The sequence below is a fragment of the Brachionichthys hirsutus genome, chromosome 16 (assembly GCF_040956055.1).
Source record: "Brachionichthys hirsutus isolate HB-005 chromosome 16, CSIRO-AGI_Bhir_v1, whole genome shotgun sequence".
NCBI lineage: Eukaryota > Metazoa > Chordata > Actinopteri > Lophiiformes > Brachionichthyidae > Brachionichthys > Brachionichthys hirsutus.
The window spans coordinates 3,478,647-3,495,540 of record NC_090912.1 but is presented as its reverse complement, the minus strand read 5'-3'; the positions used below and the strand labels follow the sequence as shown (position 1 = coordinate 3,495,540).

The following is a 16,894-nucleotide window of genomic DNA, read 5'->3' as shown; positions in this document are numbered from 1 at the left end:
GTATAAAACACAAAGCTGAAGCCACACGATGTGTAGGTGGTGTGAATAATAAGCTTCTTGCTGTCTGCTTCCCTGTGTCCCAGTGGCACAGAAACTCTGCCACCTGCTTGGAATGAATGTCATGGAATTCACCAGAGCTATTCTTACCCCGAGAATCAAAGTGGGACGCGACTATGTGCAGAAGGCTCAGACCAAAGAACAGGTAATGCGCCATCTGTCAGTTGAAAACACCCAACCTGCTTCAGCTGTCTGGTCTGATGTCATAGTGTGAGAATGATGACTCTTCTGCCCCCCCCCCCGCCCCCCCAGGCTGACTTTGCTGTTGAGGCCCTGGCCAAAGCGACCTATGAGCGTCTCTTCCGCTGGTTGGTGCACCGCATCAACAAGGCTCTGGATCGGACCAAACGCCAGGGGGCTTCTTTCATCGGCATCCTGGACATCGCTGGCTTTGAGATCTTTGAGGTGCGGATTGTTGGTGTTTTAATTTCAACAACAAAACGCAAGTTACTTTCCGGGTGATAAGAAAGCGCGCCGCCATAAACCAACACGTTGCTGCTTCTTTTCAGCTGAACTCCTTCGAGCAGCTGTGCATCAACTACACCAACGAGAAGCTGCAGCAGCTCTTCAACCACACCATGTTCATCCTGGAGCAGGAGGAGTACCAGCGGGAGGGCATCGAGTGGAGCTTCATCGACTTCGGCCTGGACCTGCAGCCCTGCATCGACCTCATTGAGAGGCCGGTCAGTGTTCTCCATCCGTGTGCAGGACGATACGTGTCCGCTCGTGCATTTGGATAAATACTTTTATTTGGGATCATGTGAAACAAACTGCGTTTCCTCCTCAGACAAACCCACCGGGCATCCTCGCCCTGCTTGACGAGGAGTGCTGGTTCCCCAAGGCCACCGATAAAACCTTTATAGACAAGGTGCTCCAGGAGCAGGGAACACACACCAAGTTCCAGAAGCCACGTCAGCTCAAGGACAAAGCTGACTTCTGCATCATTCACTACGCAGGCCGGGTATGGGTTTCAAACCATTAAAGTGTCTCCTGCTCTATTACTTATTTGAAGACGACTCGTAAATACTACAGAAACGTAGTGATGCAGCTAATCTGTCCACAACTTGATTTGAACATCTTTTGGGGGGGGGGGGGGGGGGGTACAGATTTGTCCAAAGGAACCATGAAGCAGGTCAGTGCCTGAAAACAATTGCCCAGTTGTCCTACTGCAGCTGTAGGAAACCCACATCTGGTTCATGTTGGTGTGTTGTTTGGTCTTTGCTTCCTGGTGGTTGCATAAGAGCTTTTCAACTTTTCCCTTGTGTGATGGGCTGCAAAGAAAAATTACACACCTCTGCATTCCAGAGAGGATGCTTGACGGGCACACCATGAAAGCTGATATCATCTGCAGAAGGATTGTTTTATTCCATTTACCGGCATCTGTTCTTTTTTTTTTTCCCCTCTTTCAGTCATGTTTGTACGAACACAATATCTAAACACGAGTCCTGAACCAGAGCTTTACCATGAAAAAACAAATGGAACCAGCAGTAAATTTAAACTTCATTAAATCAATCCGGCGTGACGGATTGAAAATAAGTGCAAACACTGTGCGTTTGCTTTTCCAGGATTCTGATGAAACCCATCTGGAGACCTTACATTCCTCATCTCAGGTTTTGGGCTGATGTTCTCCTCTGGTCCAACATTCTTCACATGTTATACGTTTTCTCAACACGCATAAGGCTGATTCCATCAACACAGTACGGTCCAACAAGAGCAGTCGGCACTGCCAGCCAGACAAAGAGTAAATGTGATTTTAAAGACCTATTTATCACCCCTTCACTGTGTGATTTAAACGGGACTCAGTCTGCTATGAATCAGTCTGATTAACATAAAACGTTGCATCAGTTACACACACACACACACACACACACACATGCACAGCCTGCATAATAATTTGCTGACATGCATGAGAGTCCTGACAGTCGGAGCAGAGGGTTCACCAGCGAAGGCCCACCGGCTACATACCTGTCCTTCAGCGGTACAAGCAGGGCTGTGTAAATAGCAACGCTCCACGTACAGGCGCACCTGGATTTAAAGAAAGAGCAGGAAATACGTCTGGCTCTTTGCTGTCTGCCTGAAGTAACGCGTAGGAATGTCTCTGTTCAGGTGGACTACAAAGCGGATGAATGGCTCATGAAGAACATGGATCCCCTGAATGACAACGTGGCCACGCTGCTGCACCAGTCAACCGACAAGTTTGTGGCCGAACTCTGGAAAGACGGTGAGTTTATTAGCGTTGCCCTTTTGCCTAATGGGAGCTCATCAAAGAAAGGGATATGGATATAAACGAATGTGTTGTATAAATAATCCTGCAGCTAGCTATCAATCCAGGAGAGTATTACGCACTATACTCAGGTATTAGATAGCGTGTCATTAGATTTAGGACAGGTTCATGGTCCTCTACGGATGAACCAAATGCTAAATGTTACATGCATGTTGTGAAACTTACTCTTCAGTCTCCTTTTCTCTTTTTAGAAACTAATCGAGGCTTATGTATGTTTTTGCGTGTGGATGACGGATGCATGTTTGCATGTTTTCCTCTCTTACCCTCCTGTCTTCTTCTTCCTCTGTCCATGTCTCTGTTGCTGTAGACATACAGACGTTTCAGAGAGCCTCTTTCTATGACAATGTGTCTGGGCTCCATGAAGCTCCAGGTGAACGATAGTGGCACTGTGTACCAGCAGCTTCTCCTCATCCGCTGCGCTGCAGGGATCGATGGATTCCTGTAGCGTCCTGGTTGCACTGTAGAAATTCCCATCTGGCTTTGCATGGCTTCCCGCTCAACAAAAAAGGAAATATTCAATGAAGTTATTATTAATTCATGTAAAATGTACATTTGAAATCGTTGGCAAGTGAAGTTTTGCTCAGCAACCGACTGGCTGAGGGAATCCAGCTCTGTTTGCAAGCCCGGTACGTTACCTCAAACATGGAACTTGCTGCTGGAGGCTCATTGTCTGTCTTCATTCTGTATCACATCAGAAAAGAGCAAATCCTGCTCAACTAAACGTGACGCTTTTATCCTTGGTTAACATTACCTAGTAAATATCCAGATAGTATTGGGTTTAAGCTCCACTGAAGGACTTCAAGGACATTTTGTTGGCTTTTCTCTTTTCTACATTCATATAAAGGGGCCGCTGCCTTACTTTGAATTTTCCATTCATCCATAAAACCAGCATCACAACAGCCACATCAGTTACCTTTGCAGCCCTGCATTAATATAGTTCTCTTTCTTTCTTCGTCAGTCGACCGAATCGTGGGCTTGGACCAGGTTGCAGGCATGAATGAGACGGCATTTGGTGCTGCTTACAAGACCAAGAAGGGCATGTTCCGCACCGTGGGGCAGCTGTACAAGGAGCAGCTATCTAAGCTGATGGCCACACTCAGAAACACCAATCCCAACTTCGTCCGGTGCATCATCCCCAACCACGAGAAGAGGGTGAGTTTGGAGACGGTCACAGTTAGTCTGCTAAAGTCGTCACAGGATGAATTAAATCCAAATTAAAATGTGAGATCTTCAGTTTCAAGTTTACTTACACAGAACTCCATCCATGCAAAGTGATTTCATGCTGCATCTCCTCTCCTCTCCCTCATTCTGCAGGCTGGCAAACTGGACCCTCACTTGGTTCTGGATCAGCTGAGGTGTAACGGTGTGCTGGAGGGGATCCGCATCTGCAGACAGGGCTTCCCCAACCGCATCGTCTTCCAGGAGTTCAGACAGAGGTGACTCAGAGAGCCTTTTGGTCGTGTCACCGGCGGCTGTGGCCTCTCCCACATCTTCCTCTCTATTTTTTTGTTTTGTCTTTCTTATTGCAGCTTGTAGGATTCAACACTGGCCCAGTGATTGTGTGTCTTTCATAATGCAATTCCTCTTTCCTGCTCCATGTCCAGGTACGAGATCCTCACTCCTAACGCCATTCCCAAGGGCTTCATGGATGGCAAGCAGGCCTGTGAGAGAATGGTAAGGCGTTGGATCTTACTTCGCAGTGAATAATCTCCTTTGTTGTCTCACGCTCACAAAGCACACATTTATAACAATGTCTTCATTATATTTTCTGTTGCATGACAGGAACTAAATGCCATCATGTCATCCGCTCTCTTCCTGTGTGTGGTAGATTAAAGCCCTGGAGCTGGATGGAAACCTGTTCCGCATTGGCCAAAGCAAGATATTCTTCCGAGCTGGAGTCTTGGCCCACCTGGAGGAGGAGAGGGACCTAAAGATTACTGACATCATCATTTACTTCCAGGCCGTCTGCCGGGGATATTTGGCACGCAAGTAAGGGAATGGCTACCGCTGCTGTCTGAGTTCTAAGCACCTTTTACAGACCCTGTTCAAGACTATTGTACTACACAGTTGTACTACACACACTGCAACGGAGTCTCTCCAGTGATCTCTAAGTAAAAGGAGCTATCGATTCAGTCACTCCCCACCTTAAACAGTCATCTCATCATGTTTGATAACAAAATGCAGACTTTTACATTCATTGATCAGTTTTATTCTCTTGTTTCAGGGCCTTCGCTAAGAAGCAGCATCAGCTCAGTGCTCTGAAGGTTCTCCAGAGGAACTGCGCTGCGTACTTGAAGCTGCGTCATTGGCAGTGGTGGAGACTCTTCACCAAGGTGTGTGCTTTTGTGTCGATGCTTGTGCTGAATGCTACCGAGATTGTTGATGCAATCTCTGGCCTCTAGAGGTCAGTAATCTCCTCTAAAAAACAAAGGTTGGATTAATGAGTAGAGGTCATCCACTGGCATTTCATCTGCAGGTTAAGCCTCTGCTGCAGGTGACCAGGCAGGAGGAGGAGATGCAGGCCAAAGATGAAGAGCTGGTTAAAGTAAAGGAGAAGCAGACCAAGGTGGAGGGAGAGCTGGTCGAGATGGAGAGGAAGCACCAGCAGGTCAGGTTGCAGCAATGCTCTGCAGCATGATCAAAAATATAGATACTTGGTGACTTGATTATTTTATTTATGTGTAGTTAATGGAGGAAAAGAACATCCTAGCAGAACAGCTGCAGGCAGAGACCGAGCTGTTTGCAGAGGCTGAGGAGATGAGAGCTCGCCTGGGTTCCAAAAAGCAAGAGCTGGAGGAGATCCTCCATGACCTGGAGTCCAGGCTGGAGGAAGAAGAAGAGAGGAACCAGAGCATGCAGAATGACAAGAAGAAGATGCAGACACATATCCAGGTGGAACATTGATGTCAACACTTCTTGTTATTACCACTTTAGATGATATAAACGACAATCATATGTCTGTTGTCTGTAGGATCTGGAAGAACAGCTGGATGAGGAAGAGTCTGGCAGGCAGAAGCTGCAGCTGGAGAAAGTGACAGCTGAGGCAAAAATGAAGAAATACGAAGAGGACATTTTACTACTTGAAGACCAGAACTCAAAGCTAGTTAAGGTGAGAGAGAGAGAAAAGGCTCAGAAGGATGGTGCTCAAGCTGCTGGTAGTGAATGGCTAGAGGTATTAAAGTGAGACGCTTGGTTTTATGGATGCTCTCTCGCCAAAGAGTTGTGTCTGAAACCCTGTCTGCTTCTGCTCCCTTTAGGAAAAGAAGCTGATAGAAGACCGAATCAGTGAGATGTCCTCGTCGCTTGCTGAAGAGGAAGAGAAGGCCAAGAACCTGGGCAAAGTCAAGAACAAGCAAGAGATGATGATGGTCGACCTGGAGGGTAAATGAGTAGCGCAGGATGCAGAGTCGAGTAGTCGAACAGTTACAGTTAACCTACAAGTAAAAGTTGTTTCGTTTAACCATTGTGTGATTAATTGTCTCCGGAGTTAATCTTACACAACTTCTGAACCATAAAGTCATTTGTACAAAACAGAAATCAGATCAATTGTGTTAAGTGTTGTGTCGATCTGGTTTCAACAGCAGATGCATTAGCAGTTTATTCATATCGCATTGTGACATTCTTGCATCTTATTCTAATTTAGAGAGATTGAAGAAGGAGGAAAAGACCCGTCAGGAGCTGGAGAAGGCCAAGAGGAAACTGGATGGGGAGACATCTGACTTCCAGGATCAAATATCCGAGTTTCAGGTCCAGATGGAGGAGCTGAAGTGTCAGCTGAGCAAGAAGGATGACGAGCAGCAGATGATGCAGACTAGGTAGGGCAAAGTGACACCACTATTAGAAGAGCGTGGAAACCACCGCTCGGGGTGGTGTTACCATCCTCCTCTCTGACATGCTGTGTAATCATGCATCTGACACACCGGCTCGGAATGTGTTTGCAATGTGACATGTTATCTGCGTGTCTTTAATTGTCCTTCACAGTATCCAGCTCAAAGTATTTATGAAACAGTGATGATTACAGCACCGTGTTGTCTGCCTCGCATATGAAAACGTAATGTGTGGTGTGAACAAATAATGTTTTAGACATTAAAAACACTTTTCCAGTATCACATCACTGTAGAGCCACTGACATCCCTCCATCCTGAGATACATTTAAAAAGGAACCAGCTACCACATGGTTCCATTAGCCATTTTCTCCTTATCAAGGAGACTATGTCCAAAATTCACCGAGTCATCCACCAGAGTTCCCTCTGAATTCACCCTAACTACGGATAGCATACGATCTTTTGGGTCCCATTGGACAGGATCATGCTCCATCTTCCCGATCGAGAGGGGCTGATGATGCGCCCGGCCGTGCAGCGCTTAGACACTGCCTCATACTAGGAATAGAATATTAATCTATGGAGATTAGAAATACACAAACCAATTTTCTAGTTTGCCACATTGCCACTAATTTTTAATTATACTTCTATTGTATGCCTTGACGTTTCACAGGAATGAAGATGAGATTAGCCAGAGGACCAACGCTTTGAAACAGGTGAGGGAGCAGCAGGCCCAGCTGTCCGAGCTGCAGGAAGACCTCGAAACAGAGAAGCTGGCCAGGAACAAGGCTGAGAAACTTAAAAGGGACTTGAGTGAAGAGCTTGAAGCCCTGAAGACTGAACTGGAGGACACGCTCGATACAACCGCCGCCCAGCAAGAGCTAAGGTCCCCCTACTCTGCTTTTGCTATTCTATCAAAGGCAGAGGGACATCGAGCTAAATATTAATAACTGTGGTGTTGTTCTCTGTAGGACCAAGCGTGAGCAGGAAGTCGCAGAGCTGAAGAGGACAATTGATGAAGAGACTAAAAACCATGACTCTCAGGTCCAGGAGATGAGACAGAGGCATGGCGGCGCTTTGGAAGAGCTGTCTGAACAGCTGGAACAGGCCAAGAGGGTAACGCACCTCGGTTCACTGATGGTCTAATATCGCAGGCTCAACACCAGGAGGTCTGGTACGGTCTGTCCGCAACTCCGCATTAACTTTGGTTTCTCACGATGTTCAGTTCAAAGCCAACCTCGAGAAAGCCAAGCAGAGCCAGGAGAATGCCAACAGGGAGCTGACCGGTGAGGTCAAAGGTCTACAGCAAGCGAAGACGGAGTCTGAACACAAGAGGAAGAAACTCGAGGCTCAGCTGCAAGAGTTGACGGCCAGGGCCACGGAGGGAGAGCGGGCCAAGGGAGAGCTGTCTGACCGCGCACACAAGCTGCAGGCGAGTGATGGGGCGCAGAAAGTTTAAACGTGTTCGCGTCGCCCCAAGTTATCAGAGAGTTTAAACGTGTACATTTTAAACAACATTTTTTTTTCCCCTCCCCCAGTCCGTTAATGTTTATGTACTTGCTTTTGCTTCTATTGATAACCTTTTAACTCTTGTCGTGCAGACGGAGTTGGACAGCGTGTCGGCCATTTTGGAAGACTCTGAGAGGAAGGGTATCAAGATGGCCAAAGACGTAGCTGGACTAGAAAGTCAGCTGCAAGACACTCAGGTTAACTCGAGGCTCTCTGGCATTGCTGGATCCGCACTCTGCACGTGTTCCATCAAACTAACGTGAAAAATATTCCTCGTCTTTTAGGAGCTGCTTCAGGAGGAGACGCGTCAGAAACTAAACCTCAGTAGTCGGAACCGGCAGCTGGAAGAGGAGAAGAATGCTCTTCAGGAGCAGCAGGAGGAGGAGGAGGAGACGCGAAAAAATCTGGAGAAACAGATGTTGATGCTTCAGGCTCAGGTCGGACATGGAGTCTTTGTTGTTGGAAATCAGGATTAGATCATGTTTATATTGAATTTTGTTCTCTGCTTTTTGTCATCGGTAGCTGTCAGACAGCAAGAAGAAGCTAGAAGATGATGTTGGGACAATAGACGGTCTGGAGGAGACGAAGAAGAAGCTGCAGAAGGACCTGGAACTGGCTAGCCAGCGCCTCGAAGAGAAAACCATCGGCTTCGAAAAGATGGAGAAGACGAAGACCCGTTTGCAGCAGGAGCTGGATGACCTAACCGTTGACCTGGATCACCAGAGACAGATTGTCTCCAGCCTGGAGAAGAAGCAGAAGAAATTTGACCAGGTGAGAATGACTACTGGGAAAAAGAATATTCTCTTGTCATATAGCTACGTCTTTAAATACTCACAAATCACCACTGCTCTTTAAATTGTGTGGATCTGCAGTCTGAAATCCTCTTCCTGTGCAGATGCTGGCTGAAGAGAAAAGCATCTCTGCTCGTTACGCAGAAGAGCGAGACCGAGCCGAAGCCGAGGCCAGGGAGAAGGAGACCAAAGCTCTGTCTATGACCAGAGCGCTGGACGAGGTGCTGGAGGCCAAAGAGGAGCTGGAGAGGGTCAACAAGCAGCTCCGTGCCGAAATGGAGGATCTGATGAGCTCCAAGGACGATGTGGGCAAGAACGTGAGTGTTGGGAGTCAAGACATTTTAATTCATGGCTCTTTATGACCTCAGGAGTCCGACCAGCCGTCTGCTTTATCACCTCTCCACAGGTGCACGAGCTGGAGAAGTCCAAACGTTCTATGGATCAGCAGCTGGAGGAGATGAAGACTCAGCTGGAGGAGCTGGAGGACGAGCTGCAGGCAACGGAAGACGCCAAGCTGCGCCTGGAAGTCAACATGCAGGCCATGAAGGCCCAGTATGAGAGAGACCTTCAGGGCCGAGACGACCAGAATGATGAGAAGAAGAGAGCGCTGGTCAAACAGGTGCGGAGCCGAACCTCATCTCATGGTGCTTCAGCAGCAGTTTAGTCCCACCGTGCAAGCTACATGCATATCCCCGCCTCCCCCAGGTGCGAGAAATGGAGGCGGAGTTGGAGGACGAAAGGAAGCAGAGAGGTTTAGCTGTAGCCGCAAAGAAGAAGCTGGAGATGGATCTGAAGGACATAGAAGGTCACATAGAAGGAGCCAACAAAGCTCGAGACGAAGCCATCAAACACCTGCGCAAGTTACAGGTCTGCGTCGGACGCTTCCGTTCGAGTCGGACACGCCGACATCGGCCGGAAACCCGTTCTCAGCGATGCGTTTCCTCCTTCAGGCCCAGATGAAGGATTACCAGCGGGAGCTGGAAGACGCCCGAGCTTCTAGAGATGACATTTTCGCCGTGTCCAAGGAAAACGAGAAGAAGCTGAAGAGTCTGGAGGCTGAGATTGTTCAGCTACACGAGGTACTGGAGTGGGTTTGCGTGGCTGACGTGCTACACGGTTATGTCGTGCGAAGTGCGAAGTGCTCGTACCCTGCATTTCACCTTTGACCTCCCCCTGCAGGACCTGGCAGCATCTGAGAGAGGCCGGCGCCATGCGGAGCAGGAACGGGATGAGCTGCAGGATGAAATCTCAAACAGCACCTCTGGAAAGTAAGACCACGCATCTGGTGCAGCGCCTTGTTGCATCATATGCTCCGTTGAAAGTGTGTTAAACACACACATGGTACGAGACCCGGAACCGGGTCTGGGTCAACACACGGAGGCGATGGATGCCGTCACATTGTCAACTGTGTGTCTTTGTGCTTTAGATCTGCTCTGATGGACGAGAAGAGGAGGCTGGAAGCTCGCATCGCTCAGCTGGAGGAAGAACTGGAGGAGGAGCAGGGAAACATGGAGCTGCTCAACGACCGCTTCAGAAAGACTTCCATGCAGGTTTGTGTTGTACTGGATCAAAGTATTCGTTCCTCTTTTCACAGTGCCATTAACTCTTACCTTGCCTGTGGGCAAGGCTGTCTTTATAGTTGCGCAGATGAGGGATGAAGTTCTCTCCTCCTCTTCCTCCTCAGGTGGACACGCTGACTACAGAGTTGAGTTCAGAGCGCAGCACAGCCCAGAAGAGCGAGAACGCTCGCCAGCAGTTGGAGCGTCAGAACAAGGAGCTGCGGGCCAAACTGGCCGAGCTGGAGGGTTCTGTGAAGAGCAGGTTCAAGGCCTCCATCGCCGCCCTGGAGGCCAAGACAGCACAGCTGGAGGAGCAGCTGGAGCAGGAGGCAAAGTGAGAATTCCAGACTCTGTTTTCCCACATTAAATGACCTCAATTATGTCCAACTGGTACAAAAGAAACGCGTTTGTGTTTTCTGCTGAAGGGAGCGAGCGGCAGCCAACAAAATGGTGAGACGGACTGAGAAGAAGCTGAAAGAAATCTGCATGCAGGTGGAGGATGAGCGACGACACGCCGACCAATTTAAGGAGCAAGTACGTTTGGCGATGACATTAATAGGCTCCGCCCTCAGGTTTTAAAGGACATTAGGTGTGTTGTCCTTTAGGACGACTCCCCACTGCCGCTGGTCCGTCCCAACTGGTTCCCTGCACACTTGGTGGAAACCAGTGATTTGAAAATAAACGTCCAACTTATCTCAGGTTTACGGTCACACAGGATGCTGCACCCAAACACGGGTTTGAGTACGGTACGCTTCTCGCGTGTGCAGGTGGAAAAGGCTAACTCTCGCATGAAGCAGCTGAAGCGCCAGCTGGAGGAGGCCGAGGAGGAGGCCACCAGGGCCAACGCCTCGCGGAGGAAACTCCAGAGGGAGCTGGACGACGCCACCGAGGCCAGCGAGGGTCTGAGCCGCGAGGTCCACACGCTGAAGAACCGCCTCAGGTGCGCCGCCGTCCGCTCGCAGCACGGCATGGAGCAAAACGCAGTAGAACGTTTACCATGGTTACGTCACCACCGAAATTAAATGAGCAGACTCCTGATTGATTGATCAAGTATCTCCACTCCTCTCCCCCCCCCCCCCCCTGCAGGCGTGGGGGCCCCATTAGCTTCCCCTCCAGCCGCCCGGGCAGACGTCAACTTCAGGTGGAGGGAACTTCCGTGGACCTGCTCTCCGATGAGGAGCTGGAAAACAAGACCACTGACAACAATGCCAACGAGACACCGGCGCCCCAGCCGGAGTAGAGGAAGCCTTCATCTGCCCCCCCCCCCCCCCGTCTCTGTACAGTTGAAACCAAAAGTTTACGTACGCCATTAAGAACACACACGTGCTTTATTTCTCACTGTCCGACGTAAAATCAGAATAAACTTTTCCTGTTTAAGTCGGTTACAATTTACCAAATTATTTCTATTTGATAAATACCAGAATAATGAGAACAGGAATGTTTTTGAAAAAAAGATTCTAATTCAGAAGTCTACATGCACCAAGATCACTATGCTAAGCCCAGATATGTGAGGGGGGGGGGGGACGCATATGTGTGTTTTTATATCGCGTGCGTAAACTTCTGGTTTCGGCTGTATTACCTCTCAGTCCCTACAAAAACGATGCGTAGATCCTCCCAGGTTGAATACGAACCCTCAACTTTCCCCTGTCTCTCCAAGCAGCATGACCTTACCGCTGAACCTTAGCAGACACCAGCAGTTGGATGTCCAACGCTCTATTTACGCCCCCCCAAGGCTGAAAGAAGCACTGCACTGGCCTTACCCCTCCTCAAGTCAAGCTGCAGAGCTGTTGAACGGCAGCATGCACGAGTACAGACTGCTTCAATAACCTGAACGAGAGCAAAGCTGCGTCACAGGGAGACGTGCTTTCCTTCAAGTACAAAATGCACAGGGACTGCACAAGCACAAAGAGCCCCCCCCTCTTCCATTCATGCACAATCCAGCGAGCGCACACGTCTGGATGATCGTCATCCCCCCCACTGGACCCATCTAACATGCTTCCAAATGCTAACATGATAGCATTGCAGTATTTGAAGCAAACAGACCCTTTCATCCATCTACCTTATAAAGTATGTCCTTCATATTAATCAGTTTAGTCGTCTTAGTTTAACTGGAGCTCAATAGCGTTTTCTCCAATCCTGTCCGAGGATTGTTTGCCTGCTCAGAGTGTGACTGTAAAGGCGCCTTGCTGCCTCAGCGCCGCACGACGTCCTGGTTCCTCCAACATTTTGACAGTAGGTCAGTGCTGACTTGTAACTATGGTCCGAGCGAGGAAATCGGCAGTCACGCATGCGCTCTTGCTTTCTTCTGTGCCTTCTGCTCTCAAACCCGTTTATGCCACATAATACCGTTCGTTATATCGAGCCATGCCTCGGCTCACGGAGATACTTTGATCAAATAGAAATGTGCGCATGTCGTAAGATTCTCAGTGGAGAAGCTGATTTGGTTTGTACGTTCTGCTACTTCTTTTGTGTGACCATCGTGATTGGATACGTGAAACTGTGCAGGATTCTTCGTAGGTGGGTGCGATGACTTTTTCTTATTGATAACTTTTTTTTTACTTTTGAGTTAAGATTTTAAAACAACGCAATAGACATCTATATTTATATGCTATTGTATACAGTACAAACTCCATATTTCAAGATGCTCTGTAATTGCACATCATCGTGACGTGTACAGTGTGCGTTAATAGGAGCTTTATAATACATTAAAGTCTAAGGAGCCAAATCACATTGTGCTTTATTTCACCTCCACAACTCCCTTTAGACTTGATAGAATCACATTTTGTTTGAATCAGCAGCAGAGACGGGCTGCAGACGAAGACTGAAGGAGACACAACCTGGACTCTCGTGCACAGCAGGTGAGATGAATGGTGACGAGTGTTTTTAGGTGGGGGGGCAGTCTGACACAAACATGTGACCGGTTTGATTACACAGGAGCATGGGCTGTAAGCAAAGGTGAAGTGGAATTACTGTTAAATTAAAGCCCGAACTATAGTCCGGTGGCACAGTGGTCAGCACTGTTGCCTCACAGCAAGAAGGTCGCAGGTTCAAATCCAACTTGGGGTTTTTCTATGTCTGCGCGGGTTCTCTCTGGGTTCTCCGGGTTCCTCCCGACACCAAAAACACGCAACTTAGGTCCAGGTCGTTATTGAATAAGAGAATTAATTCTCAATTGACTTACCTGGTAAAGGTTAAATAAGAAGACGCCTTCTTCGGTGGGGATGATTGGAGCAGGTGTGATATTACGCACCTGTGGGGCATTAGCCCCTGATGGGGCAGGTTAATGTGCGCTTTTTTTCTCGTTTTCATTTCGCTGTCCGGTTGGAGGGAGCGTCAGCTCTGGTGAGAATTAGCTGCGTGCTCTTTTGTTTCCCTTTTGGGGTTTTTCTTTATTTGGCAGTGACCTCCGTACCTGTTTGTGTAACTTCGTTTAAAGTGTTAATTTGTGTGTGCTTAAATGTTGACTATAAAGATTATGAAATGTTTTAAATGAAATGAATTTTTATGGAACAAATCTTACGTTTGATTAAATAAAGTCTTTTAGATGTTGATAACGCCGGGCTGACCTGTGCTTCGGGAAAGCCTAACGTCAGTCTTCATCTAAATGGATCTTTAGATGAAAGGTGGCGTTGTCATTAAATATTAGTGTAGATCTGCCACACCTGTATGGAAGCATCATCTATAATCCTACGTCACGTGACTCAAAGTAATAATCACTTCATGATGAAGAGCGACTGTCTGCGGTGGCACGGAGGCAGAAGAGGCGCGCTGACACCTCGCCGTCCTCCGGTAAGAGACGCCGGAGACTTGTTACGGTGTTGAAGAAGCAGACCAGGATTAGAAAAAAATAAGTCAATTCTAACGTAAAGCAATTTTGCGGCACTTTAATCAGTGAAACTTGACTTTTAGAATGTGCGTAAAGTTGTGCGTATTTTTGCGGCTCAGATGTTCTTCGGGTTTTTTTTCCCAGGAGATGTTTACACTTTATTTTAATGGTCCGACACCTTTTGTGACCTTCATCCGTTATCGTGTATTCAACGGCGAATAAGCCGGTGAATCACGGTCCTATAAATACGGAGACGCCGCGTCCTCTTGTCTTCCAGGTCCCGACAGACGTTATCCTGCGCGACTGAGGCGTTTCAGCGGGAGAGAGCCGAAACGCACAGGATGTCCGTCGCCGGCGCGCAGCCGTTCATCAAGCCGATGCAGCGGCCACCTTCCGTGTCCCCCGGTATGCAGAGGAGACACACGCTCCCGGCGAGCGAGGTCCGCCCGCTCAACGCGCAAGACGCCATCAGCGTCTTCGAAATAGAGCGCGAAGGTAAGTGTTATCTCTGTTTATCATCCGCGCAGAGAATCCTTGCTGAAGGATTTCATCTGCTCGGAAGGTTTTGTTGCGTCAAAAGAAAAGCGCGCATGCGTAAAAACCAGCGTGGCGTAAACGGATCATTCAAGGATCGGGTGGTATTTTTATTTTCCATTTTTTAAAGCGACTGTTTCGCTTCAGTTCATTTATATTCGACGTTATTTGGTTCCCTGCGCGTAACGCTGAAGTAGAATAAGTGCCGTCCCACTTTTACGCACAGCCGTTCCCATCCCCTCTCTCGCCCTCCCTCCCTCTCTCAGCCTTTATCTCGGCGTCGGGTGATTGTCCCCTCCACCTGGATGAGGTGCGTCATTTCCTGACGCTGTGCCCGGAGTTCTCCATGGGTTGGTTTGAGGAGGGCCGCCTGGTGGCTTTTATCATCGGGTCTCTGTGGGACCGGGAGCGGCTCACAACAGTGAGGCATCCGGCACTTCTCTAACCTGAACGCATGCGCGATGGTGACCAAGTTCTCCGTTCACTTTGCCTCAGGACGCACTGACTGTCCACAAGCCGCGCGGCTCCACTGTCCACATCCACGTCCTCGCCGTCCATCGCACCTTCAGGCAGCAGGGCAAAGGTCCCATCCTGATGTGGCGATACCTGCAGTACCTCCGCTGCCTTCCCAACGTGCGCCGGGCTGTGCTGATGTGCGAAGACTTCCTCGTTCCGTTCTATCGCAAGTCGGGCTTCAAGGTTCTGGGGCGCTGTGCCATCGCTGTGGCCGGCCTGACCTTCACAGAGATGTGGTACCCGATCAGCGGCCACGCTTACATGCGACGCAACAGCGAGGCGACCCGTTTCCCCGAGCATCCCTTGACTCTGCCGCTGCTGCAGACTGATAAACGTGCTGACGCGTGACGGATGAGACGCCTGGTCGTTTCCAGTTTGTAGGACGCGTCGGGGTTTCCGGTTTTCTAGCGGTCGCTCTGTTTTGTTGGACTCTTTTCCTCCACAATGGTCAAATTTGGCTTTTGGACACAAGAAAGCAAGAATCTACTTTACTGCGATGTATTCTATGAGATCAAGTTCACTTTGTTAGACTCTTGTCACCCACATGGTAGTCATGTTTATCTACTGTTGACTTTGATGGCGTTAGGACAGATTCTTGCTTAGCAACCTTCTGGATTTTAGTTTAGTTTTTAAGCTGCTGCAAACTCTTTGTCTCTTGCTTACGATTCTGTGCCTTATTTTTCTTTAAATGATTGTCGCCCATTCATGCCAGATATACTATCCATAGATTTCACCAAGGTCTGATTTTCAAATAAGTTTGCATTTGTAATAAGATTTTGGTTAAATTTTAATTTTCTGCTTTGTCTTTCGTGTTCCCATAAAACGATGCAGGAATATTTGTAGGTGGGTGTTATGACGTTTCTTGTAACTTTTGTGCTTTTGAGATGCTAATATTTTAAATCGACCCTGTAGACATCAGGTATATCTATATTTCTGCTATTAAACTCCATATATTAAAGCTCTGGACGTTGGTCTATTCTCTCATTATCATGACATGTACAGTTGATGAATTAATAAGCGTATTATAATACATTAAAGTGTGTGTGGAGACTGAAATGGGGACACTGTAAATTTCTGTCCACATCCATGTGTTCAGGCAGCAGCACAAAGTTCCTGTTCTGACGTACCAGCAGGATCCGCTGCGTGGACAGTCTCACCTTGATGTGATGTTCCTGTCCTGCCTGCGGCTCATCTGTGGACTGACGTCAGTGTCCAGGCTTTAGCTCCTCCAGTTCTGTTCGAGGACTTTAGCTGTTGTAATCGTGGAAGGATTTAGAATGGTATCCACTCATCACTCTGCAGAGCCAATGTCCCTACTTACAGCAGGTGTACTTGTTAATTGGTTAGCTAATTGCAAACGACATGCAAACTTCACACGGAAACGCTCCAAATCAGATTTGAACCTGCGACCTACTTGCTGTGAGACGGCAGCGGTATTTAAGTAGTGGTCTGCACTCTCCTGGATGTTCGGGTGCATTAAGTGCATCTGGTCCTCCCCTTGTCCCTGCAGCTGTCCCACCGGAGGTGACACTCAGGTGGACTGCATTGTCGACTGTTCATTAGCTGTTAATGTAAGTTCATAGAGTCCTGTATTCGATGGCGCTGTAATCCAGGACTCATGTCTAATCCACTAACGTGCTCCTCTGAAGGACAGACTTGACGCTTAGTTGTCACCTCAGAAATGATCCAGGTCTCTAATCAGCGTCAGCACATAGTGAGCAGGCTAAAGACGGAGTCCACTGTTAAATGAAGCTTATCCTCCTGAGACCCAGCCAGTTAGCAGGTCCTCTGTTGTGGACATTTTTCCATTACAGAGGACATGCTAACTGGCGGGCTCGGGCTCAGGAGGTTAAAGTACAAGTTATAGATTAGAGGAATTTGGGCACCAGAATTCATTTTAACACACACACTTCCCGCTTCAGCCTCCAGACAGGCTCATGTGCAGTAATCCCACAAAGTCCTTCCAGTCACCAGGTTAATCTGACAGGCAGACATCC

General features: G+C 48.3%; 2 protein-coding genes across 2 annotated transcripts in view; both read left to right on the top strand.

The window, feature by feature from the left end:
* LOC137905159 (myosin-10) overlaps positions 1 to 11,261 on the top strand; it is a 28,934-nt gene extending 17,673 nt beyond the window's left edge. The window contains exons 10-40 of the mRNA XM_068749365.1: positions 84 to 202; positions 310 to 462; positions 567 to 740; positions 845 to 1,018; positions 2,164 to 2,278; positions 3,300 to 3,493; positions 3,656 to 3,777; positions 3,946 to 4,015; positions 4,170 to 4,330; positions 4,566 to 4,674; positions 4,818 to 4,949; positions 5,027 to 5,233; positions 5,313 to 5,450; positions 5,599 to 5,722; positions 5,985 to 6,156; positions 6,836 to 7,048; positions 7,134 to 7,278; positions 7,388 to 7,594; positions 7,764 to 7,868; positions 7,956 to 8,108; positions 8,194 to 8,442; positions 8,567 to 8,779; positions 8,869 to 9,081; positions 9,168 to 9,329; positions 9,413 to 9,541; positions 9,642 to 9,730; positions 9,889 to 10,012; positions 10,147 to 10,355; positions 10,447 to 10,555; positions 10,789 to 10,961; positions 11,108 to 11,261. Of these exons, the coding sequence (XP_068605466.1) occupies positions 84 to 202; positions 310 to 462; positions 567 to 740; positions 845 to 1,018; positions 2,164 to 2,278; positions 3,300 to 3,493; positions 3,656 to 3,777; positions 3,946 to 4,015; positions 4,170 to 4,330; positions 4,566 to 4,674; positions 4,818 to 4,949; positions 5,027 to 5,233; positions 5,313 to 5,450; positions 5,599 to 5,722; positions 5,985 to 6,156; positions 6,836 to 7,048; positions 7,134 to 7,278; positions 7,388 to 7,594; positions 7,764 to 7,868; positions 7,956 to 8,108; positions 8,194 to 8,442; positions 8,567 to 8,779; positions 8,869 to 9,081; positions 9,168 to 9,329; positions 9,413 to 9,541; positions 9,642 to 9,730; positions 9,889 to 10,012; positions 10,147 to 10,355; positions 10,447 to 10,555; positions 10,789 to 10,961; positions 11,108 to 11,261 (4,811 nt within the window). The remainder of the gene's footprint in view (positions 1 to 83; positions 203 to 309; positions 463 to 566; positions 741 to 844; positions 1,019 to 2,163; positions 2,279 to 3,299; positions 3,494 to 3,655; positions 3,778 to 3,945; positions 4,016 to 4,169; positions 4,331 to 4,565; positions 4,675 to 4,817; positions 4,950 to 5,026; positions 5,234 to 5,312; positions 5,451 to 5,598; positions 5,723 to 5,984; positions 6,157 to 6,835; positions 7,049 to 7,133; positions 7,279 to 7,387; positions 7,595 to 7,763; positions 7,869 to 7,955; positions 8,109 to 8,193; positions 8,443 to 8,566; positions 8,780 to 8,868; positions 9,082 to 9,167; positions 9,330 to 9,412; positions 9,542 to 9,641; positions 9,731 to 9,888; positions 10,013 to 10,146; positions 10,356 to 10,446; positions 10,556 to 10,788; positions 10,962 to 11,107) is intronic.
* A 2,927-nt stretch (positions 11,262 to 14,188) lies between these two features.
* Positions 14,189 to 15,279, top strand: LOC137905379 (serotonin N-acetyltransferase-like). Its single transcript, XM_068749613.1, has 3 exons — positions 14,189 to 14,342; positions 14,648 to 14,802; positions 14,877 to 15,279. Exons 1-3 carry the CDS (start codon positions 14,189 to 14,191, stop codon positions 15,243 to 15,245), a joined length of 678 nt encoding a protein of 225 aa, XP_068605714.1. The 3' UTR covers positions 15,246 to 15,279.
* The last annotated feature ends 1,615 nt before the right edge of the window (positions 15,280 to 16,894 follow it).

Bases quoted from the DNA above. Each gene is read 5' to 3' on its own strand.
- LOC137905379 (XM_068749613.1), top strand. From the start codon at position 14,189: ATGTCCGTCGCCGGCGCGCAGCCGTTCATCAAGCCGATGCAGCGGCCA. The intron at 14,343-14,647 runs GTAAGTGTTATC...TCCCTCTCTCAG, and splicing joins CTTCGAAATAGAGCGCGAAG to CCTTTATCTCGGCGTCGGGT. The intron at 14,803-14,876 runs GTGAGGCATCCG...ACTTTGCCTCAG, and splicing joins ACCGGGAGCGGCTCACAACA to GACGCACTGACTGTCCACAA.